General features: G+C 41.4%; 1 protein-coding gene across 3 annotated transcripts in view; it reads left to right on the top strand.

The window, feature by feature from the left end:
- The window catches only part of CEP63 (centrosomal protein 63kDa), a 45260-nt gene that overhangs the window by 3764 nt on the left and 15562 nt on the right, over nt 1–25934 (top strand). For 2 of the 3 annotated variants that reach the window (XM_006883373.1, XM_006883372.1), the window contains exons 3-9: nt 6979–7074; nt 8579–8701; nt 12655–12768; nt 14353–14586; nt 15607–15746; nt 18917–19054; nt 24554–24668. In XM_006883373.1, coding sequence (XP_006883435.1) covers nt 6979–7074; nt 8579–8701; nt 12655–12768; nt 14353–14586; nt 15607–15746; nt 18917–19054; nt 24554–24668 — 960 coding nt within the window. The remainder of the gene's footprint in view (nt 1–6978; nt 7075–8578; nt 8702–12654; nt 12769–14352; nt 14587–15606; nt 15747–18916; nt 19055–24553; nt 24669–25934) is intronic. The other variant, XM_006883371.1, reaches the window with a different exon arrangement.

Here is a 25934-nt window from a genome sequence, read left to right as displayed (position 1 = left end):
GTGAAATGAGAGAAGGTTGCCCAGATGTCTGTCATGAAGCAGCTGGTGTACACAAACCGCTTGCCTTTGGGCTTGGCAGTGAGACCCCTTCCACCTCACCTCCAGACTACCACCTCCAGAGCTCCCTAGGCAGTGACTTTGTAAAAATACATCCATTTCCTCTAAGGTTTCAAGTGTTGGTTATTCCTTGAAGAGGAAGGTCCCGCTAGAGAAGGGGAGAGGCGGTGAAGGAGAGGAAGACCCTCAGCCAGGTGGACTGATGCAGTGCCTGCAGCAGTGGGCTTGAGTGTGTCAGAGAAGGTGAAGATGGCACAGAATAGGGCAGGGTTCAGACGGGTTATTCACAGGGTCGCTATGAGCCATACTCGACTTGACAGCACCTAACAACAGAGTCCTTCATAGTATTCCATTATTTTGTTGTTGTTATGTACCACTGAGTCAGAACTAACCCATACCTGACCCTCTAGTGGGTTTTCAGAGGCAGTTAATCACACAGAAAGAGATTGCCCATCCTCCTCCCACAGAACAGCTGGTGGATTTGAACTGCATGCCTTTGGGATCACAGTGCAGTTTCTTCCTACTAGGCCACCCGAGCTCCCTTTATTAACCTTGTTATTTCTGTCGCTTCACCTGTTCTATTTCTTGTTTGTGTTATTTGTACCCGGTCTTTCTTTTCCTGTGTCAGTTTTGCACGAGGTTGGATTTTATGAAACCTTTCAGAGGACCAACTTCTAGTCTGGTCGATTGTGTCTATTGTTTTTATTTTTTTCTGCTTCACTAATTTCTGTGTTTATCTGTTAGTGAGCTCTAGTGGCCTAGTAGGTAAGGCGTTGCACGGCTAATATGAAGGACACCCTTTCTCTTGGCTCTAATCCAGAGGAGAGAGGTGAGCATGCTTCTCCCATGTGATTGACAGCCTCAGAAGACCCGCTGGAGGGTCAACTGTGAGTTCGAGTTCTGTCTTCATTGTTATTTCCTTTACTCTGAACATTTTGAGAGTTTGCTCACTGTTCTTGTTATCATTTTTGGAGATGCTGGGTTGAGGTGTTACTTTTCACTCCTTCTTTTTTAATACATGGCTTTAGCTTTATAAACTGACCTGAGTACTGCTTTTGCTGTGTCCCAGAAATTTGGAAGGGTCTGTTTTCATCACCATTCGCTGCCAGAAATGCACTTATTTTTCCCTTTAATCTCCCTGTTGTTGCTTTTGAATTTTAGAGTCTTGTCATCAGAGATGGTGTTTTGCAGCATTCTGATGTTTTTGATTGATTGAGGCTTACTTTGCTTTGTAACCTAATACATGGTCTATTCTAGACAATCCCCTCAGTGCACTGATTCTGATACTCTTATCGAGTGGAAAGTACATTTTGTGTCAGATCCTTCTAGTCATTCTGTCCTTCATCATAAAAGGTGTATTTTAGTCTCCTGTTATTGTGGACTTGTTTCTCTCTTCATGTTGAGTTCCTTTGTACTGTTTGGACAGCATTTTTTCTTGGTCTTTCTGTAGATTTCACATGAGCACAATCAAATGTTCCGAGATTTCCATTCTTCTCAGCATTATCTATAATTTGTTGCAATCCACACAATGAAATGCTTTTGCATGGCTGATGAAACACCAGTGAACATCTTCCTGGTATTCTCTGCTCGAATAATTTTTTGCCGTTTTTTTAATTAAATAAATTTTTATTTTGTGCTAGTTTGCTTACAAAGTTCGTATACATTGTGTTTCATATTAGCTTTCATTCATGTTATGTTTCATACAATTATTCCCTTTCATTATATTTTAGACAATTAATAAAGATGAAAACATGCCCACCCTTGCCCTGTCTTTTCACATCCCCAGTGGATCTTTCCCATTTCCTTTTCCCACTCTTCCTCCCCCATCGTTTTGTACAACCTTATGATTTTCCCCATCTATCCTCACCCTTCTGCTTATCCCCTTTGAATCCTCCTACACATTTTACTAGTTATCTTTCTATTTTAAAAATAATGGTCTTATACAGTATTTGTCCTTATGGGACTGGGTTAGTTCATTCAGCATAATGCTCTCCAGACCCTCCCAGGTTATGCAGTAATTCTTGTGCTTTCTTTATGGATGATATCCTTAGTGTAATCCCACTAACTGGTCTTTGGCTGTTAGTATCTTGTATATCAAGTCTGTTCTTGAGATGGTTTTGAAATTCAAGGTTGTATCTTGTTGAACTTGTAATTTTCTTTAGCTTCACTTTGAACTTGCACATGCATAACTGAGGATTTGTGCCACACTCCCCCTGTAGGCTTGTTTTGACTGTTGATGTTGAGCTTCTCCCTGGACTCTTTGCACAGATGTAGTCAGCCTGAGTCCTGTGTAGTCTATCAGGTGAGATCCTTACATAGTTGCTATATGTGGTTTTTAGAAAAGGTATTTATAGTAAGTGAATCAGTGCTTGTACAAAATTTTTTCATTCAGTCTCTAGTCTGTCACCAAGTCCATATTTTTTAATTTCATCTTTGTTTCCAACTTTTGTATTTGAGTCGCCGGTTACAATTAATGCAAAGACTATAACTTTCAAAGTAGACTACATCTCAACATCAAGAAAATAAAAATCCTCACTAGTGGACCAATAGGCAACATCATGATAGATTGAGATGCACAATCAACAGCAGTCAAGAAATCAGAAGATATGTTGCATTGGAAAAACCTGCTGTCAAGGAACTCTCCAAAGTGCACCAGAACCAAAATAGAGACAGTCATCTCAAGAATGGACTTGAGGCATTGGACAGTAGTGACTGAGTGAGCACCACGTGACTTGTGGAGGAATGATATCAGGGTATATCAGAAGAAAGCAAAAGGCTGTTGCAAAGACAATGGGGGATGGGGGAAAAGACCAAAGTGAATATCAGAAGGGGCTCTGAAACTTGCACTAGAAAGTAGAGAGGCTACAACAAAGGGATGAAATAATGAAGTAAAAAATATGAAGATTTCAAAGAGTTAAAGAAGAAGAGGCAAAGTAGGATAGCAGAATATCAAAGAGCTGGAGTTGGATACAACGGAAGAACACACTCAGTATTTGTCAAGCTGGAAGAACTGAAGAACGGATTCAGACTTTGAGTTACAATACTGAATGATTCTATAGATAAAATCTTGAATGATGCAGGATGCATCCAAAGAAGATGGGAGGAATACATAGAGACATACCAAAAAGAATTGGTCAATACTGAACCATTTCAGGAAGTGCATATATGAGGAAGAACCAATGGTAATGAAGAAGTTCAAGCTGCACAGTAAGAATTTTTATTTTCTTAATGCTGAGATGTAATCCATATTGAATTTGAAGAGGTGGGTGGTGAAAAGGTTAAAAATGTCAGCAACTTTATTTTATTTGTATCAACAGTCACTACCCCCCCTACTCCCCCACCCCCCGCCACCCCCCATGGCAGCAGTAGTCAAGAAACCAAGCATTTGAATGTTGGACAGTGACTAAAGACGCTTGAAGGAGAATTGATGTCTTTGAATTGTAGTGTTGGTGAATAATATGAAATACCCCATATTATTGTTGTTAGGTGCCATCAAGTTGGAACCCATTTGTAAGTAACCCTGCAGCAGGTTTTCAGAGGATATAAATAGCATAGGAGGATATTGTCCATCCTTCTTCCCTGAGCATTTGGTGGATTTGAACTGCATGTCTTAGGGTTGGTAGCACAACTCCTTACCACTAGGCCACCAGAAGGAAAAGCAAACGTGTCTTAGAGGAAGTGCAACCAAGCATGCTCCTTCGCAATAAGGATGGTGAAACTTCACATCACGTGCGTTGAATATGGAGAGGCCAGTTTTTGGGAAAAGACATCATGCTGGGAGAGGTGGAGGGTCAAAGAAAAAGAAGACAACTCTAAAGAAATGGATTGGCATAATGACTGTGACAGTGAGTTGGAGCATGCCAGAAATTGTGCGACTAGCACGGGAAAGGGCAAGGTTCAGATCTGTTGTTCATAGACTCCTTATGAGTCATGGTGGGCTCCTTGATGCCTGCCAACAGCAACAACAATGCAAGTGTTTTGTGCTTTTCAAAGGAGTCTTTCAGTGGCTGGCCATTGTCACGCTGGCTGAAAGCACTGCATCATAATACTGGCTGTTCAAATTCCGTGTTCTAGGTGGAAATACCACCTACCAAAATGGGATTTTGTTCTCAAATTTATGCATAACTTTTAAGATGTGTTTTATTTATTTGGTTATTGTCTTGTTAAATTATTTTTTATTTAAGTGATAGTATACAAATAATTTTGGCTCTTCGGTTTAGAATGTACTTGAAAATTGTGCTTCATACAATGAATATTATACAATGATATAGAGAAGGTGGTAGGAAAAATGTATGGAATGATAATCTTTTATGATTTTATAACAACTAATTTTTATAGGGTCCTTCTTTCTTGATAAGCTACTTTAGCTACTATGGTGTTAGCTTAAAGCTGGCTTTTCTTAGCCATTATTTTAGCCCCCTCTGCTCTCCCGCTGCCTTAACTGCAGACGCTGGAGCTTGTAGATCATCAACAGCTGTAGAACTAGGATAAGAGAGAGTGCTTCCCACACTGAGCAGCAAGACTTGAGGGAGACTGGAGTGAGCCCCTGGCGATGGTGGTAGAGAGACTGTGGCATTGCTGTGGAGAAGGCAAGTTGTAGCCAGAGGAGCCCTGAGATAAATTAGGCCACAGTGAAAGGTTTTTGCTGTTCTTGCCACATGCCTAAAGGAGAAGCTGATTTATAACTGCACTGAGACAAACCCTGCTGGATGACTGAGGAAACCAGAGGCTTGTTGAATTTGTGTTGCTGAACTGAAACCAGAGCCTAGACCAATTGAGGAATTGTGATAGTTTTGCCTTTCCTACTCTTCAACTTAATTCCCTAATAAACCCCATTCTTGGTACTACAACTGAGAGTTAAGTCTGTGAGTCAACAACAAGTAAACGAACCTCTTGCTGGTGGTGTGGTTCTAGAGCCATGGTGCTGGGCTACGGGCTCTTTGTCTGCTTTCTGAGTGAGAGGCTGTGCTATTCTCACTCATCCTGGCCCTCTGGCCCTTTCAGAAAGACACTCGTGGCCCTATCTTCCCCTGTCCTATTGTCTACTCTTTGGGCAGCTACTATCTATTTTTTCCCTAAAACAAAACAAAAGTAGCTCTGGATAATAAATTTAAATGAGAATCATTTCTTAGTTAAGAAAGCCACCATATAAATAGGTACCTAAGTTGTTCATTTTGTTAGAAACCCATTAAAGAAATTCTTGTTAGTGTGATAATGCGAACATTTAACCACCTAGGCCTATTTTGAACTCATTCTTCTAGCTTAGCTTTGGGTTCAGGGACATTATTACTATCACTTAATACCTGTAAAGAGATATTACAGTATGGCTAGGATAGTTTCTACAGTAGGATTTGAAGATTACGGGTTTGATCTAGGGACAAATAAGACATTAAGAAATGCAACCGTCTGGTCCATTTCCTGCTTCATTGGTTTGCTGGCTGAAAGTTGATTACGTTTCTAGAATTAATGTACTTTTACCACTCAGTAGTAATGGAATTATTCCACATAGACTTGGTGAAATTGTGTTGCATCGAAGCACGTCTGTCAAGTGAGAGTTATAAACACGTTCATCATCTACTTTGAGCAATATATGTTGTAAGAACTGGAAAATAGAAGTTTATGTTTTTGTCATTCTAATTTGTTTGAAGGGCAAAGACCTAGAAGAGGTCAGCACTTAGGTATTTATTGCTCAGACAGAGGCTTGTCCACAAAGAGATAAAGGGGATATAAATTGACACTGCATCTTCCATCAAAAAGTTTTGTATCCTAAAAATGTCACTTGATGTAAACAAGGTGTCTGTTGACACAGTTGATTTTCCTTCTCGCTCAAGGTCCCTCTCTGTGGTAGACTTTGGGTTTTGACCAGCTCCCATCTCCTGCTCTGAAGAATCACTCTTGCAGGAACATTTGGTATGAAAACTCATTTTGTAAGTTAGTGTGTTTTTCAGTGACACTGTTGGGCTTGGCGTGATATGAATGGACATTCTGACTTCCATTGTCTTCTCAGGCCCAACAGAGCAGATTGACCTTGTGTGACAAGGAATTTGAAGTCTTCTTTAAAACTTGCATTAAAATCACAAAAAAAAAAAGAATAGTTTTATCTTTTGTATGTTAGTAATAATATTTATCCATTCTATGAATTTGAGCTTCAGAATCTCTATTTCAACTTGAATAAATTCCTGCTGGTATTTTCATTGAGACGACTCTTATTCCTGTGAGGGAGTTTATTTCTAGTTTTTTGTGTGGTTCTGTATTGTAACTGAGATTTCTCTTACTCCCTGTCCTCCCCTCCCTGTTATAAATGGATTTGACTCTACTGGTATTGTGACTGAGATTTCTTTTACTCCCTCTTCCCTTCCTGTTATTAATGGATGCAGTTCGACCTTATTGTCAAGAGATACAGAGAAATACAGGTGGAGCTGAGGGCGAGGTTATTGAATAGCTGTGGCTGACAGGAAGCCACTGAAATACAAGTTTGGATACCTTTGTTTTGGTGAGATTGGACCAGCTGGTTTCCCTGAAGTAGTTTGAATGATAAAAGCACAAACCTTCTATTCTCTTTGTCTAACATTAATATCCTGCACTTTGACTTGTGGAAATTATTCTTGAAATCTGGCCGAATTTTGTTCAGTCTTAGTTTCCAATGTTTCTTAAAGCTTTTTTGCTTGAAATATTTGATGAAAAGAGTGAAGAGTGTATCAGGCAGTGAGAGTTAAGTGTCCACCTCACCTAAGTATTCTAAAACTGTTTTCTCTGTTTTGGCCATGTTATAAATGATCAAGGGCACTGTATATTTGACTTCCTGATGAGCGGGGTGTGTGACCTTATATAATTTGAGATTATGTGTAAGAACAAAAGTGACTTCCTGTTTTATATTTCAGTGTAAATGATGAGAAATGCTACCGTTTGCTCTGTCTGTAGGTTGGAATATTGTGTCAGCAGGTAGAAGAACATGAGAAGGTCAAGCAAGAAATGGCCATGAACTACAAGCGAGAGTTGATGAAACTACACGAAGAGGTGAGACGGCCATTTTTTAAAAATTGTTGTGTAATTCTGTCTCTTTAATACTTAATGAGAGTTGTGTTAATGAGCATTTTCTCGTTGATAAAGCTCAGATACAAATTCCACGAATGGTGCAGAAGTGAAAATCCTTTCTTTCTGTGCCCTGATGTGATAATGGTCACCCATGGTGGACAGTGTTGGGTGGAGCTCCCTGATAAAAACAAGCTTGGGAGCAGGAGTGGCGTCCACTTCTGAAATGGCTTGTCTCCGGAAACCCTGTGAACAGTGCTCAGGCCTTTCATTCATAGGGTCGCTATGACTCGTCTACGACTCGACGGCACAAAACAACAACAACAGGCTACATGTAGAATCTTGCCATTTGAATACTTGCTGTTACCTAGAACAGAGATTCTAAAATGCATTTCTTGGTTTGAGTACCTGAATGAAAAAGTTATTTTTGCATAATGCTGTAAAATATTTGTAACAAACCCAGATGTTTAAAATTAGAATTTTTGCATTAAACCAGTGATTGGCGTTTACTTCTCTATTTATTTTCTACTGTTATTTTATTATTATTATATGCAAGGAAACTGAGTTCTCATTACACAGTTTTTATACTGGCTGTTCCATAACATTGGTTACAGTTTTCACAGTGTATCAGCAGTCCCATTTCTGTTCTATTTACTTTTGTCTAGCTTCCCTACCTCTCCTATCCTTCTCATCGCTGCTGTGGGGCAAATGTTGACTATTTGGTTTTGTAACATTGATTATTTAAAGGGAGGGCTGTACTCACAGGCTACTTTGTAAGTCATTCTACTAGTGGCTTAAGTAATAGGTGGCTCAAATGATATTTTAACGCCTCAGGGGTTCCTTGGGGGGCTTTTTGATTGTTTGTCTAGGGTTATTGTCTGTTATAGTGACTGGGTTTAAATAATTGATGGACCTGTTTTGTGGTAAAAACCTGAACATAAGAAATTTCTATGAAATCAGTTTTAGTGGTCATTTGGGTAAAACTTATATTATTTTAAATTGAAAATATTTCTTTTATAAGAAAGTGGAAACTCTCCTTTAAAAAATCCCTCCTAAGATCTCCCGTCAAAACAAAAAACCACTCAAACAGAAATACGCTTTTGGCTATTGAATATCATTAGTCCATGTGAATGAGCGTGGTTCAAGACCACAGACCTTCAGAGAAGACAAGAAGGTTTTAGTGTGTGTGTGTGTGTGTGTGTGTGTGTGTGTTTGTAGGTGGAGAGAGATACTTAAGGATAAAGTTATTGTAATAGAAAGATTTGTTTAAAAAAATACTTTCAGTGTATTTCTTTGCTAGTTTTTAATTTCCAAGTGTATTTCTTTGCTAGTTTTTAATTTCCATGTTATTTTGTTTTTATTTTTGTTTCAAGTATGTCATCAGTCTGCTCTTAATAAGACTTTTTAGTTTTATTGCTTTCGTAATCTCAGTTTATCCTTTCACTATTTACAAAGGTCTTAAATGATAACTCTCGAACTCTCTCTCCAGTTAGACAAACTGAAGAGAAGCTATGAAAGGCTTCAAAAGAAGCATGTACGGGATTCCCGAGGAAGCACCAGGTGTCAGAGGGAGGATCGGTGTGAAATTGAGAGGCTGACTAGCAAAATAGAGGTATGTTCATAGCAGCAGTGTGTTCCCAGTGATTGCTAGCTAGCCTTGGTGTAGGGAGCTGTTTATAACAGTGCTGTTTCCTCAACAAGTTTTCTCCCATCTGCAGGATTACCACGGAGCAGTTTCAGAGGTGGCTGGGCTCGGGGGTGCATGGGGGTGTGAGTGGGGGAATGGGGGATGCACTGTGCAGATTAGCATCCCTGGCTCCCTGCTGCATTTACTACCCGCTATGAGTAATTCTCCTGGCTAGACGAGAAGAGAATGTTGGAAATGTATGGAGACATTGTTATAGTCGTCAGAATTACAGAGACATACAGCTGGAATTCAGGGGGCAGGGATCAAGAACGTGAAACATGTCTGGTACTTTTCCACACGGGAATTATCCCATTCTAGCCTCCAAGGAGAAACTTGTTTTCACTCTCTCCAGGACAGACCTATTTACTTTCTTGGTAGTCCATGGAATGTTGAGGACTCTTCTCCAGCACCACAATTCAGAGGCATCAAAATGCTAGTGTCTCTTCTGTCAAGGCCTGGTGATTATTATAGGCAGCGCGTTTGTGCTGTATGGATGGTTTTGGGTTTTTTTTCTGTAATCATTGCATCTCCAGCATCTGATAGCATTGTTGTTATGTGCCATTGAGTTTCCATTGGCCCATAGTGACCCTCTGTACAACAGCTCTGAAGCCTGCCCTGTCCTGTGCCTGTCTCACTAATTCCGACACACCACCCCCCGTTGTCCCAGTTACTGTATCAATCCATCTCATCTGGAGTCTTCCTTTACTGTGCTGTCCCCCCACCCTTCCGAGCATGATAGTCTTCTCCAAAGACTGGTCTCTCCTGGCCATGTGCCCAACTTATGTGAGACGGAGTTTCAAAATTCTACCCTCCAAGGAAAACTTGTTTTCACTCTTTCCAAAACAGACCTATTTGTTTTCTTGGTGGTCCATGGTATGTTGAAGACTCTTCTCCAGCACCACAACTTAAAGGCATCAATTCTTCTGTCATCCTTAATCATTGTCCAGGTCTCTGATGCATAGCAAGTAATTGTGGAGGTCATGGCCTGGATTAAGCGCTAATAGCATAGGGGTAATAAATCTTTTAAGTATATGATTGCTTTTTGTACAGAGTCCTCTGGGAGAAGCAACGGGAAGATACCTTTCACATCCTCCCAGCCTGTGTCCACTCATTCTCAGGCACACCTTGTTTCTTTGGGCTTGGCTTTACTGCACATCACAGAAAAACATGACAAATTGAAGGCGTCTGGCAGCCCTGCATCCAGCAAGCCTGTCGGTGCCATTTTTCCACTGGCATCTACTCACTTTGTGTCTCTCTGCCCCATTTTGGTTCATTCTCACAGTATTTCAAACTTTGCCATAATCCTTTGTACATGTAATAGACTGTAATATAAATGTAACTTTTATGTGCACTAGGGAACTACCCAAAAGATATTGTGTGAACTGAATTATTGTGACACTTGCTTTACTGTGGTGGTCGGGGACTGACCCCACGGTATCTCCGCGGTTTCCTGGGTCTGTGGCTCTCCTGTGGGGTCCTCTTTCTGTCCCAGGCCCTGTGTTCCCTGCTGCCCTCTCCCTCAGCACTTTGCATCATCACTTTTCCTCTCTTCTCTGCATTCTTTCTATTTTCCTTCCAAACGTCTCTCCTCCATCGCTGACAGGTGCTCTATTTCCCCCCTTAATTTTAGGACTAAAATAATTCAGACATCTATGCTTCTCTCCATTTCTTTTTCTTCCCTTCTTTCTCGAGTTTAAAATAATAGTAGCTTTACCCAAATGAGCACTAAAATGGAGGTAAAATGGAAGTCACCAAGAGCTGACACGTCACTGATGTCATCAGCATTTGGGCCTCCTCTGCAAAATACTTTCTTGAACTAGGTTTAGGGGAAAAAGCCAGTTTCTTCCTTCCTTACTAACCATTCTCTCTCTCCCCCCTCCCCCCCTTTTATCTTTATACTATTTAGCCTCTTTTAAAAAAATTTTAAATTAGTTTACTCTAGAAGTTCATATACCTTGTGTTTCACACTATTCTTCATTCATATTTTCATACAGTCATTCCCATGCATTATATTTTATGAAATCAGTCACCATTGGACCTTGCCCATCATTATCTAATCTTTTCAGCTCTAACCACAGCACCCCAAGGTATTCCAGTGTCCAAAGCTTTTAAAACAAAGGAGGTTAACCATTCTCCTTTAGTCTCCTTTGTTTTATAACGTTTTGACATTGGAATACTTAGGGTCCTGTCATTTTCTCTCTCTCACTCCTTTGGTGATCTTATTCAGCCTAAAAAACGCAGACCCTGTGTGGATGCTGATAAATTCTAGGTTCCTTTATCTCGTCTTGACCATTCCAATAGAGAACAATGTCCACTTGCCTGTTTTGCATCGACACTTGAATGTCTAAAGCTGTCTCACACTTAACATATTCAAAACAAGTCCTGACTGGCTTTTCCCCATCAGCACCAGCCTTCTCATTCCCATTCCAACTGATGCTAATTCCATTCTTCAGTTTACTTGGATGTCTCTTTTCTCAACATGCCAGCCAGAATGATTCTGTTATGATTGAACCGTTATTTAATATTACTTTCTTTGCAAAAGCTTCCCGGTAGCTTCTCGTGAGAGCGGAAGTAATTGTGGTTGTCTACACGGTCTGTTGTTGTTGGATGCCCTTGAGTCCATTGTGACTCACATTGGCACTTTGAACTCACTCGGCTGCTCAGGGAGGAAGATCTGGTCCTCCGACCCCACAAAGTCTATAACCAGAAAAACCCTGTGGATGTAAGTCACGATGAGACCACCCAGGTTGGCTCCCTGCTAACTCTCTGGCCTTTTCTCCTCTTTGTTTCCCTTTTGTTCACTCCACTCCAGCCCTCCCAGCCTTCCTGGCCTTTGTACAACACGCCAGGGTGCTATCCTTCCAGTGTACTTCAAGGCAGTTGTAGCTACTGCTCCTTCTGCACAGAATAGTGCACTCCCTCTCCTTTTTCCTTCTGGGTTTACTGAAATGTTATTCACTCGGACCATCTCTTTTCAGAATGACAACTTCCATCTCTGACCTCCAGTTGGGTAACGCTGGAGCTTTTCTTTTGTTAAATACTGTGTTTCCAGCACCCAGCATAGTGCTTGACATATGGTAGGATGGATGGATCATTGAGCAAATGAACAAATGACTCTCAATAAGCCTGATTGGCAGCGGAATTACCCACAGGGGCCCGAGACTTCTGCTGGAGTTGGGGGTCCTGGGAGGCAGTCGTTTCATAACTATGGGCTCATTCTCTTCAGGATGTGATTTGAAGTCTCTGTTGAATTCTTTTTCTTTGGCATGAGATTGCAAACATATCTTAAAATTTAGTATAAATTCCCCTTCGTGTTCAATTCTGTATGTTCTTGTACTGAGATAGGAGATGTTTGGTATTGAGGAGCACTGTCAGCCACATTAGGCTGTGTGTTGTCTAAGTGATTTGCTTCCTGAGCTTTAGTTGCTGAGATTAGACAGCCAAGGGATGTGTCTGAAAATTTATTTGAATCTGTTCGCTGCCTGGGTTTGGGAATCAAGAATTTAGACAGTAAGGGATTCAGATTTTGAAATTAGTTACCCTAGCCTCAATTTGAGGTAAAGCATTAGAAGATTACAGCCACCCTGAAGTGGCAGAAAATCTGTGAGACTCATCACAAACCCAGCATTCACTATCTGTGTCTCACTCTTTATCAGTATAGGAGGCAGGTACCCAAGGAAGCATGTTGTGTAAAGAATTCAGATCTCCCTGCAGTTATATTCGCCCTGTCAACAGTGGGGTTCCTGCTGTGGAGAATGGTACACGCAAATATACTCAGGGACGTGGAGAAAATGAAAGTAAAGGGGAGTCGGGGGAGCATTGACAAATAACTAAAGGGGGACACACTCCTAAGTCTAATACCCTAATTGCCTTTGCAGGAATATCGTCAGAAATCACTGGACTGGGAGAAACAGCGCCTTATTTATCAGCAGCAGATCGCTTCTCTGGAGGCTCAAAGGAAAGCTCTGGCTGAACAGTCAGAGATAATTCAGGTGAGCTGGAGACCTTTCCGAAGCACTGAAGGCAGATGGGCTTTGAGGAAATCCGAACTGCCATGATGCAGCTTCCTGGTGCCATGCTCTTTCGTCTTCTCGTTCTTAACTGCTTTCTCTTTTTTTATGTTGAAAGCCTCTCTCCTCTACTTACAGGCTTACCCCCTTTAGTGTCTGTTGGTGTTTGTTGTCTTGTGTGGTTGAATCAACTGGATCATAGCTAATCCAGCTGGTTTTCAGAGGCTGTAAATCGCATGGGTTTTCAGAGGCTGTAAATCTCCTGGAAGACGGGTTTTCAGAGGCTGTAAATCTCCTGGAAGACGGGTTTTCAGAGGCTGTAAATCTCCTGGAAGTTGGGTTTTCAGAGGCTGTAAATCTCCTGGAAGTTGGGTTTTCAGAGGCTGTAAATCTGGAAGACCGGTTTTCAGAGGCTGTAAATCTCCTGGAAGGCGGGTTTTCAGAGGCTGTAAATCTCCTGGAAGGCGGGTTTTCAGAGGCTGTAAATCGCCTGGAAGGAGCCTGCTCCTCTTCAGCTGGCAGGAGTAGCTCGGCCACGAGCAAGGGGTTGCTGTGACCTCAAGGAAGAAAATGCTTTCTAGGCTGTTGCAAACTCTGGCGCCCGAGTGGGCAGGCTCAGTCATAGGATCGCTGTCTAGACCGCTGTTCTGAATTCTAGCACACTCTACAAACATAAATAGCTCTACACTACTGTTCTGTTTTAACTGTGGTGTTCACTTTGATGCAAAAGCAAAGTAAGTCCTCATTTTCACAGTTCTTAGCTGACTGTGACAACCACCCTGTGAACCACAGGTCTGGGTCTTGCCCTGTCCTGCAGCATGGCCGTCGTCTCTGATATGGACCATGGTCACCATGTCTGAGATGCTCGAGCCAGTAACTTGCAGTCACTGTGTCAGTCCATCCTGCTGAGTGCCCTCCTCTTTCTCTGCCCTTCCCAGGATGATGTCTTTTTCCAGGGATTGGCCCCTCTTGGAAACATGGCCGTAGTGTATGGAACACGGTTTCATCGTTGTTGCCTGTCAGGAGTTTCCTGGCTGTACTTGCCCAGGACAGATTTCTTTATGCTTTCGGCACTCTATGGGACACTCGGCATGCTGCTCCATCACCTCAGTTCAAAGGCATAGGGGTTTCTTCTGTCATTCTTTTTCATTGTCCAATTTTCAGATGCATAGTTGGTTGTTGTTGTGAACCAACCCATTGCTGATCCTCCAGGAGGTTTTCAGAGGCACCTAATCACGTGGGAGGAGGTTGCCATCCATGGAGCAGCTGGTGGATTCGAACCTCATGATTTTGGGACTGCAGTGCAGTTTCTTACCACTAGGCAAACAGCTGTATTTATTATTTTTTTTTTCAAAGTATGGTCTCACAACATTTCTTCTCCAGAAGAATCTTTTTACTTTCTCAGTACTTTCTAATCCCTCCTCAAAGTCTTTCTTGTATGTCTTTGGTGAAGGAAGGATTTATGTTTTTGGGTGGGAAAGAGAAACTCCGTTTTACTTCCGTCTTCCTTTCTCATTCTCCACTTGCCATTCTTCTTTGACTTCACGGCACTTGCCGGGTTTCCAGGCTCAGCTCGCCAACCGGAAGCAGAAGTTAGAGTCCGTGGAGATGTCCAGCCAGTCGGAAATCCAGCACCTTAACAGTAAGTTGGAGCGGGCCAATGACACCATCTGTGCCAACGAGCTGGAGATCGAGCGCCTCACCATGAGGGTCAACGACCTGGTGGGGACCCACATGACTGTCCTGCAAGAGCAGCGGCGCAAAGAGGAAGAACTGAAGGAATCAGAAAAACTATTAGAGGTAGGATTTTTACATTACTGTAATTAAGGTGCTCTCTCTGTGAGCATTTTCATTGAGACTTTGAAATCACTTGCTATGAGCTGCACAGTGACTAGGGAGTATAGAAGAATTGATGCCATTGAGCTGTGGCGCTGGAGAGGAGTATTGGATATAGCATGACTGCTAGGAGAATAAACACGTTCATCATGGAGAGCATGAGACCAGGATGATCCTTGGAAGCAAGGATTCTGAAGCTTCATCTGACATACTTTGGACATGTTGCTAGGAGGGACCAGTCCTTGGAGAGGGATCATGCTTGGGAGGGTGGAGGGACAGCGCAGGAGAGGAAGAATCTCGATGAGATGGTTGATTCAGTCACTGGGGTAATCGGGATGGGTGTATCAGAGACAATAGATTGGCACAGGATAGAGCAGGGTTTAGGGCTGTTGTACACAGGGTTGCTATGAGTCGCAGGTAACTGGATGGCACACAACAACAACAACAACAATTAACCTGGAACTGTGGTTGTTGTTGCTGTTGGTCAGTTTGGAACTGACTTGTAGCTGACCCTCCAGCAGGTTTTTAGAGACAGTAAATCACATGGGAAGAGATGGCCCATCTTCCTCCTGCAAAGCAGCTGGTGGATTCAAACCGTGTGCCTTTGAATTGGCAGCACAGCTCCTTACCACTAGGCCACGGAAGCATCTAAAGAAACTTGGTCTTTTCACCTAGAACTGTTGTGGTTTGTTAGACTACAGCTCATCAGAATGTACCTGAACCATGTCCTATCCTGGGCCATCTTCATCAAGTCTGACACACTTGAGCCCATTGCTGCAGTCACTATATCAACCCTCTCTTTAGCTGATGCTCTGCCCTTCCACTTAGAGCTAGGTTTTTTCAAATGTATGGTTTCTTCCCCACTTTGACTGCTAGATCAGGTATTGATGGCTGTATCAACGTGTGCGTCTGTTATAGAGTTTACAATCTGACTGGAAAAATTGTAATAGTGCATGACATTTTTTCCTGCTGAGCATTTTGTAGATATTGCGAGAAGAGAAGAGAGAATTGAAGGTAACACTTCAGTCTCAAGAAAATCTGATCCATGAAGCCAGATGTCAAAAGGAGAAGCTGCAGGCAAAATTAAGAGCCTCTGACACTCAGCACGCAGTAGAGATCATTAGGTAAACCACACCTTAAGTCGTACTCATTCTTGACGTGCGGTGACTTGGCATTACGTGCAACTTTTAATATTACCTCTTTTGGTTTTGTGTTCGATTTTATTCCTGCCTTGAAATTTTATAGTATTAACAGAAATCTGGTGTGGTTATTATTTTTATGGGTTTTGTTTTCCTTTTTTTCAATTTGGGTGGTTCTTAGAGACTTCTCCAGTCTTTTTTTTGTTGTTTTGTTTAAATTTATTATTAATTTCAGTAAAAATTTACAGACTTTGGATTTCCATTCATTCATTGTTGCACTTGTTTCCCCTCCCAACTCTCCCTCCTAGTACATTACCCTCTTGGAAAAGTAGAAGAAAAATTCTTTCATTGTTTTACAATCCCTCCTCCAGGTCCACTCCACCATGTAGCCTTTGCTCTAGACTCCTGTCATGACAAAAATACCTAATCACATATCCCTTTAAACAGTTTTCTCCCTCATCTGTTTCAGTGCCGTATACATTATTGAACCCATCTTTCTCAGTTTCTCCCCTACCCCAAGGTCAGTCCTGTTTTCTAACAGTGGCATTATGCAGTATTTGTCCTTTTGTGACTGAAATACTTCACTCAGCATAATGTCCTCCAGGGTCACCCATTTTTGTATAATATTTCATGAGTTTCTTGTTTTTCAATGCAGCATAGTAATTCATTGTGTGGATATACCACAGCTTTTCTATCCATCTGTTTGTTGATGGTCACTTAGGTTGTTTCCTTGTTATTGTGAACAAAGCCACAATAAACATGGGTGTGCATATATCTGCTTGGGTGGCGGTTATGGTCTCTTTGGGGTATATTCCCAGTAGTGGAATTGCTGGGTCAAATAGTATCTCTATTTGCAACTTGTTGAGAAAGCGTCATACCGCCTTCCACAGTGGTTGCACCACAGTCTTCTGACTTTGATAAATCTGAGATGGCTCCATGGTCAGTCTTCCACCTGGGTGAAATTCCAGGTGTAAAGAGAACTGTAATTGGCTTCTTCTGGAAAGTCTTAGTTGATAAAATGGATCGTGATTAGCAGTAGCCACCAGCATGGTCAGTGTGATCATCATAGTGAAAAAAGAAACAACTGCAGAACAGTTGTTCTACGTCTCATTGTGTCACCTGTAAATCACAGTTGCAGCCATTTATTGAGATAACTTATTAAAAATACCCCTGAGAGCTCCGGTGGCCTAGCGGTAAGAATCTGTGCTGCAGTCCCGAGAATATTCCTGAAATTCTGGTGAAGGGAGGGCAAGGCTATGGAAAGGTTCACACACAGATAGAAATAATTGTGGAGGGTTGACCTGGAAGAGAAGGAGGGAGGAGAAGAGATTATGGGTCAGTAGAGTGAGGGAGAGGGGAAGGGACCTGTACCTGTGAGGACTCCGTAAGAAGTTGTAAATAAATTGTACTTAATGTTATAAAACAAAACGTATGTGAGTGAGTGAATAGAAAATACTCAATAAAATATCCAGGAAAGTATCCCTGAGACTAATGAAAGGCAGGATCCGATAGTGATTGATTTTATAAAACGGTGCATGGGAATGATTGTATGAAACACAGTATGAATAAAGAATAGGTGAGACGCAATGTATATGAACTTTGTAAGCAAACCTAGATAAAATAAACGTTATATAAATTTTAAAAAACTTCACCCCATAGCTAATAATCATAAAATTCCTTGCTTAAGACCAATTTTAAAAAAAAAAATCCCAAGGCTGTTGCAAATTGGACACAGAAAGAAAGCAGGGACACGGGGAAATGAATTCTGAAAAAGAGGGAAGGCTGAGACAGGGGTCCTCTCATAGTTTAGCACTGTGAAAAGGCCCTTTTCTTCATTTCCCTATGATTTTTTATATAGTTTAAGCCAATCATCCTAAAAAAGTTGAATTTCCGGACACTCTGTTTTCCTTATACTTAAGTGTTGCCAACATAACAATGGGTAAGCTTAATCTTTAAACTAAGACCAAAGTTCAGCAAGGCATCCCCTCGGGTGGGAAGCTGGGCAGAAATCTCTTTTGCAGAGGGCATCCACTATCTCCTCCAGGGGGCTGGACAATTCTCTGTTTGCGGCGGGTGCTCAGTCCTGTCTGGACTCTGATCTCAGCTGCGGCCAGGCTGTCACTATGTCAGGGAATCCACATTTCTCCCCTTCAGTTGATGAGGCATCACTTAGTTATCAAGGTAAATAGAGCTTCTCTTCCTTTTTCCGTGATTTTTTTTTTTTCATTCTCCATCCTTGACATAAAAACACAAAAATAAGAATTATAAGACAAAACATGATTATAGAAGAACTTCCAAAAATTTTAACATGATCAAAGGGATTAAGATTAGAAATTTCTTCAGTAATTTCTTCCAGAAAATCAGTATTACTACATTTCCTCAATTGTTCATTAAAAGTATCATGAATTTGAGCTTGTAACTTTAATATCTCATCAGTTAAATTACCATGATTCATGATATGTTTGCAAATTTTATCCCAATGCCATTTAATAGTAGTCCATACAGCAGGGGTCACACAAAATTAATAGTATTTTCGTCACATTTACTATTTTATTTGCTTTCTCTGGTGTTGCAAATTCTTTCCATAAACTCTCAACCTCTTGAAGTTTCTTCTCATTTAAAACCTTAAAGAGATGACGCGGGTTAGGGGGCTGCGCGGCCGGGCACCAGCAGAAAAATGACTAATTTGTAGTCACAAGCGTGTAGCTGGAAAAGCACAAGTGTGTGCACCACCATCAACAGATGCTCAGACCATGCAGACAACACGCGCCATAGTGCCCCGCAAGGTAGACCACACGAACCGGTCCCTGCTTCCTTTCTGCGTCCGGTTTGCAACCCGAGGCTAATTTCATTGGCGTATGTATGCTATTGCTCCAAGAGGTTTGTGGTGGGAAGCGGTAGGGTAAGTTATGAGAGCTCCTCTTCTACTAAGTTTGATGCACACTGCTTGTTAACCAAGTGCCTTTTGCCCTTTTATTTTCCCTTCTACCTGGAAAAGCAGGCAGAAATTGCTGCTGACTGTTAAGAAACGGTCTCTCTTGTTTGTTTACTTTCCCAGTGGTGGTTTGGTTTGGTTTTTCTCTCAGTAAAACAGGAGAAAGCTGAAGCGTTCGAGAGATACGCAGCCTGTAACATTCATCCTGTGTCCCCCCCAGGTCTCTGGAGGAACCTCAGTCGGAAAGGAGGTACAGCTCCCAGGGGCAGGGGGACTTAGAGAGCTCGCTCCCACTGCTGGGCCTCAGCCGCACGAGTGAGGAACTCCTGCAGGCAGAGGTGACACGTCTTGAAGGCAGGTAGATAATTGTATACAGATTTCAGAGACTTTGAGGTTGTTCACCTTCATTCGTGATCATCATACTGTTAAAAGTAAACAACTGTGACATCGGGTTAGGAATTGAACTGTGTCCCCATAAACATGTGTTGGAATCCTAACTCCTGCAGGTAGGTCCCTGTTGGACATAAGGGTTTTCTTTGCTATATTGACGAGGCTGTGTTATTTTCTTAGTGAGTAGAAAAGTTTGGTCATGACCTACTCCTAAGCCATCTACATATGAAAATAGAAGTATTTAAAGAGAATATCCTGTCTTTCCTCTACTGAGTTCTGACTTACAGTGCTCTATACCTGTGCCAGCACCTATCATGTCATCCTTGGAAGCTTTTTTCATTTGTCATAATTCTAAATTTTTTGACCAGAAAGAATTTGACCCTTTGTTTTAGATGGAGCAATCATAATCATTTGTTCAGTAACTTTTGCTGTTCATAAAAACCAAAAAAAGCTAAGTTCTTTTAGCGTCAGGCAAATAAGTAACAACAGTTGAGTTGAGCTCTGGAGGTTTAGTGGTAAGTAATATGCTGCCAGCAGAAGGGCACCTGGTTCGAATCCACCAGCTGCTCCCCGGGAGATGGCCAGTCAGCTCTTGTGCAGTTCCTGCCACTGAGAACCTGGTGTGGGTCTGCTGTGGGTCATGTCTGACTCTACACAATTACACAACAACAATTAAGTACTGGTAGTTTCTGGCTTAAGGAGACATTCTGTTCTGATGTCTCTGTCATGACTCGATTCTGATAATATAAATCAACTGCCTCTTCCCCCTCTCCTAGTTTTTATTACTACTGTCTTTTGTTATCAGTGTCCGTAAATCTGAGATTTGTGCATCAGAAACATTACATATAAACTTAAAAAACATATTTTAACATTGCATATGGTATGTGGAACTCTGGTGGCCTTGTGGGTAAGAAGTTGAGCTACCATTCCGAAGGCAGATTGTTCAAACCCACCAGCTGGTCCAGGGGAGAAAGACAAATCATCGGGCAGTCTCCTCCCAGGTGACTTACAGCCTTTAAAAACCTGCAGGAAGCAGCTCTGAGTTTGTTCCATCCCAGTGGCACGTAACAACAACAATAGAGTACATATTACTAATAATATGTATTAATTGTTGTTGTTATGTGCCGCCAAGTCACTTGTGACTCATAGCGACCCTGTGTACATCAGCCCTAAACTCTGCTCTGTGCTGTGCCAATCTCACTGTCTCCGACACACCCATCCCGATTACCCCAGTCACTGAATCAGTCCACCTCATAGAGGGTCTTCCCCTCCTGGACTGTCCCTCCACCCTCCCAAGCATGACCTCCCTCTCCAAGGACCGGTCCCTCCTTGCAGCATGTCCAAAGAATGCCAGTCGAAGCCTCAGAATCCTTGCCTCCAATGAGCAGCCCAGTTTAACCCTCTCCAGGATGAACTTGTTAGTTTTCTTAAGAAAATGAAATGGAATGCATAAAGATCAGCCTCTTAGGCATTGAGTGAGGTGGTGCTGTCTAGTTTGAATTAGTCATATGATCTGTGATGCCAGGAAGGACAAATTGAAGAGAAATGGTGTCCCATTCAGTGTTAGGAAGAACTTTTTAAGATCTACCCTGTTGTGTAAATGCTATGATATGATACCATCCATACATATACAAACACATGTACAAAGAGCCAGGGCTAGAAAACCAAAGGGAAGAGCATGCTCGGCATTTCTCAGGCTGAAAGAACTAACGAATAAATGCAAACCTCGAGAGGCAGCACTTGGGGGAGTCTGTGGGCAAAATCATAAATGATGTGATTGCAACAGAAGATGAAATGAATACACAGCCACTGTACCAAAGAGATTGCTCTGCCCTGAACCATTTCAGGAAGAAATATATGCCCAAGAATGAATGGTAATGAAGGAAGAAATTCAAGCTGCACGCAGGCATTGGCAGAAAAATAAGGACCCAGGAATTGATTAAGTACCTACCTATTTCAACAAAAAGATGTAGCCCTATATGTGCTAAGAAATTTGGATGACAGCTACTTGGCAAACTGACTGGAAGAGATCCCTTATTTGTTCCCGTTTCAAAAAAAAGGTCATGCAATTCAATGTAGGAATTAGCTTACAGTGTTGTTAATAGCACATGCAAATAAAATCTTTCTGAAGATGAGTCAGAAAAGCCTTGAAGAATGCATACATCAGGAACTGCCAGAAGTTTAAGCAGGATTCAGAAGAGATTGAGGAGAGAGGGATTGCTGATGTCACATGGGTCTTGGCTGAAGGCAAAAAAATTGAGGAAGATGTTTACTCATGTTTTATTGACTATGCAAAGATATTTGTGTGCATCGCGCAGATTATGGATGGCAGTAACAAGAAAGAGAATCCAAGAACACTTACCTGTACCCATAGGAAACCTATATGTAGTCCAAGAAGCCCTTATCCCAACAGAACAAAGGAATCCTGCATTGGCTTAAGATCAGGAAAAGTACATGTCAGATTGTATCCTTCCTTCATACCTGCTCAATCTGTTTGCTGAGCAAATCATTTCAGAAACTGGACTGTGTGAAGGAAAATGTGGCATCAAGATCGAGGTAAGACTCATCAAGCCCTTGCATTATACGGAGTATCCCACTGACTCCCAAAAGAACAAGCAAGTCGGTCTTGGAGGAGGTGCAACCAGAGTGTTCCTTGGAGGCAAGCTTGGTGAAACTGTCTCACATACTTTGTGCGAGTTGGTAGGAGACAGAAGTCTTTGGGAACAGACATCATGTTGTGAAATGTAGAGAGTCAGTGAAAGGAAGCCAGACCCTCAACAAAACGTGATGGCAACAATGGGTTGTTAGACGCCATTGAGTCCTTTATGACACATAGCAACTCTATGAACAGTGACTCTGAACCTTGCCTTATCCTGAGCCAGCTTCCCCATCTCCAGCATCTTGATTGTGAGGATGGCACAAGATTGAGCAAGGTTTCTATGTGGTATTCAGAGAGTCACTGTGAGTGCAGTTGACTCACTAGCATCTAACAACAGTAAACACATTATAAAAAGCTAAAAAAAGGTTTACGTACATATATAGAGTCATTCTTGGATGGTTAACAAGGATAAGAAGGGTGGGAGGGGGAATAAAAATAAGTAAGTTGGGTGGAGAGAAAGACAATATACTGTCAGTGGTTGATTATGATGTTGTTGTGATGTGCCGTCGAGTCGCTTACGACTCCTAGTGACCCTATGTACAAGAGCCCCAAATCCTGTTCTATCCTGTGCCAACCTCACTGTCTCTTGACACACCTACTCCCACTACCCCAATCACTGAATCGATCCATCTCATCAAGGGTCTTCCCCTCTTGAGCTGTCTCTCCACCCTCCCAAGCATGATGTCTCTCTTCAAGTCTGGTCCCTCCTTGCAACATGCCCAGAGTATGTCAGATGAAGCTTCAGAATCTTTGCCTCTAAGGAGCTGCCCAATTTCACCCTCTCCAGGACAAACCTGTTTGTTCTCCTAGCAATCCATGCGATATTCAACACTCTTCTCCAGCACCATAGCTCAAAGGCATCAATTCTCTGTCTGTCATCCTTAATCACTGGCCAGCTGACACATAGCACGCAATTGTGAAGACTATGGCCCGGATGAGGCGCACCTTAGTCTCCAGCCTGACGTTGTTGCTCTTCAGTACTCTGGAGAGGTCCTAACAGCTGACTTTCCCAATGCAGTTCATCTCTTGATTTCCTGGCTGCTGCTACCAAGAGTGTTGATTGTGGAACCAAGCAAACTAAAACTGTTAACAATCTCAGTCTCTTCGCCATTCATAATGATGCAGCCAGTTGCATTGTAATGAAATGATTACATTAACCTATTGTCATTAATGCTATAAAACAAAATGTCTATGAATGATTAAAAAACTCAATTTGTGAACTTTCACAAAAAAATAAGTATGGAAAAGAAATGTGTATTTTCACCTATCCTCATTAACTTCTTAGGATATGATGCTTGTTTCCTCTGATTTGCGTTTCTGCTCTGGAAGCATTGTTGTTGGGTGCCCTTGAGTCTGAACTGACTCATTGTTGACCCTCTGGCGGCTTTTCAGAGGCAGGGAAATCACATGGGAAGAGAGTAGCCCATTCTTCTCCCTTAGAGCAGTTGGTGGATTTGAACCATGTTCCTTTGGGATTGCAGCATAGCTTTTTACCACTAGACTGCCAGTGTGCCCCTGGACCCCTTAGACTCTTTAATTCCCAGGTTTCTTATCTGTAGGCAGGACACTGTTGTCTCTGATTTGGTTTTTCTCTTTCTAGCTAAATGTAAGCCCTTCGTAAGTATTTTTAAAATGAACATTCTTGTATTTTCAGATATTGGTAAAAATGCAATAAATGGATAAAAATACCAATGTTTAGTGAAAAAAAGGCATTTGCTTATTTTAAAAGGCAAGTAGAAAAAGCAGCACAATTAGACAATGTACTGTTGTTCAGCTTCCATAAAGTATTTCCCAAAAGAGGAAATGGTGAAATTTAAATAATTGTTTTTGTGTTGTTGTATTACAAAGATAGTATTTTTCTGAGATCATTAATCTAGTTGACACACCAATCTAAATGGTTTTTAAGCATTTATTGAACTGTCTAGAATCAATTGACATCCTCAAATCATAGAGCTCAGGGCATGATGGGAAAGATTGGAAGGCAGTATGAAGTAAGAGACGTTATTGAAATTGTTCAATTTGCCATCTGAGACAAAATACATACATTAAAGAAGCTGAGGGCAATTTAAAGTACCCTATTTAGTATAGAAAATTGTGGCATTCAAATGATATGAACTGAAAGTAGTAATAAAAAGGAATGAGGTTTGGTGTGTAAAGAAGTGAATTATGGTCTGATTTTTTTTTTTTAAAGGGTGTTGAGTACCTTTTGCCAGGTGGGTGAGGAAGGCACTTTTGGTCAAGGGGGTCACGTATGAAGGGACCTGAGATGTCAGGCATCGCAGCAGAAAGGCAGACAGAAGCACTTGTCAGTTTAGAAGCAAAAGATCTTATTAGGAAAAATGAGTAAAGCAATAAGGCATGGTACCCTGGAGCTTCTTAGAACTGGTGGAGGAGTCAGTGAGGGGGACGAACTCTGGAGAGTTCATACTGACAGTTGTATTCTGGCAGCTCGAGGGAGGACAGAATTATAGGTGAAGTGTGGCAAAGACAGACTGATAGAACCACAAAAAAACACTAAGTTGCTGTAATCTTTAGAATTTTGTGATGACTTACCTCTTAAGCAGGAGGAAATACTATAGGAAAACATGTATCAGAAATTTGAGTTTGATTTAGCCATACCTTCTTCTGGAGAAGAATTTTAACTTGGGATATAAGATGATGATAAGTTTAAGATCTTGGTAGGAAATTTCTTACACCATTAAAACAATGAGTTAGATAATCTATTTATGGGACTCAGGGTTTTAGAGTATTGTGGGGGTTTGTTTGTTTGTTTGTTTTACATATGTGGTGTTTATTTTTCTCCTACAGCTTGGAATCTGTGAGTGCAACGTGTAAACAGCTGAGTCAAGAATTAATGCAAAAATACGACGAATTGAAGAAGATGGAAGGATGTAACAATGAGTACAGAGCAGAGATTAAAAAAGTAAAATTTTGCGCGCCTTAAAGTGCAAAACTTTATTTATAAATAAATTTGTAAAATACATTATGTTGTTGTTAGGTGCTGTCAAGTTGGAATTATAGCTGACCCTCCAATGGGTTTCACGGGCTCTTAGTCACAGGGGAGTAGATTGCCCATCTTTCTCCAACTGGTGGGTTCAAACTTCCTGCTTTTGTGTTGGCAAGTCCTTACCCCTAGGCCACCAGACCTCCCTAATGCATTAGTAGAGGTGACTTGTTTAGCAAGAGGAAAATGTAGTACACTTGCTACTGTGGAGTGGCAGAGCACTTGGAAGGGGCTTATGGAAAAATGTCTTTTCTTTTGAATCTCCAGAGATCTCATATGTAGCTTTTCAAGATAATGATAGTCTTGAACTCTAAAACTTTATTTGAAACATCTTTTAGATGAAAAGCTTTCCAATATTTTCTTAAATATTAAAAGCTTCATTTAATACTTTTTAATTGACTAAAATTTGCTATAGATATGTCTTCCTTCTGTGCTAAAGTATATTTATATTCCTATTGGCTATTGTGTATAGATTTATGTCTTCATTAATGGACCGAGATGTTCTGTTGACTTAGATGTTTAAGATCTTTTTTAAAATTGTTATTTGAAAGACAGTCTACAAAGCAAATTCCTTTTCATTCAACCATTTATATAAATTTTGTTCTGTATCACATTCATTTCAGTACCCACAATGTAATCACATTTTTTCTATTCCCTCCGTGTAATTCTTACTTCCTCAAATCCTTCTACACCTCTTTGTGCCTTCCCTTCCTTTAAAATTATTGTGCTGATCACCCCCTTAACTGAATATTATCTTTTCCTTCACCTGTCTTAATAGGTCTGCTATCTATTACTTCTTTCATTTTACTTCAAGCCCTTTTCTTCCTCTTTTCTGTTTGTTGTTTATTATCTTCTGTGGACCAAGAAATCATAAGCAACAAAATTTTGCTGTTCAAGAAAGAAAGAAAGAATGCTGTAGGTAGTATTTCTTTTACTCGTTTACAGTAGTCTGGTGGTAAGAAGCTGCGCTGCAACCTCGAAGGCATGCAGTTCAAATCCACTCACTGCTCTGCGGGAGAAGGATGGACAGTCTCTTCCGTGTGATTTACTGTCTCTGAAAACCCACCGGAGGGTCAGCTGTGGGCCGGTCCCAATTGATGATACACAACACCAGCACAGCACTTTAATAACCCGTCCCTCCTTGTCTTGAAATCTGATGACACAATTGTATATAACCACCAGGCC

Source organism: Elephantulus edwardii, unplaced genomic scaffold (assembly GCF_000299155.1).
Source record: "Elephantulus edwardii isolate Elephantulus edwardi_28Jun2011 unplaced genomic scaffold, EleEdw1.0 scaffold00027, whole genome shotgun sequence".
Classification (NCBI taxonomy): domain Eukaryota; kingdom Metazoa; phylum Chordata; class Mammalia; order Macroscelidea; family Macroscelididae; genus Elephantulus; species Elephantulus edwardii.
Note: the sequence above shows the minus strand (reverse complement) of the source record. Positions and strands in the feature narration are given on the sequence as shown.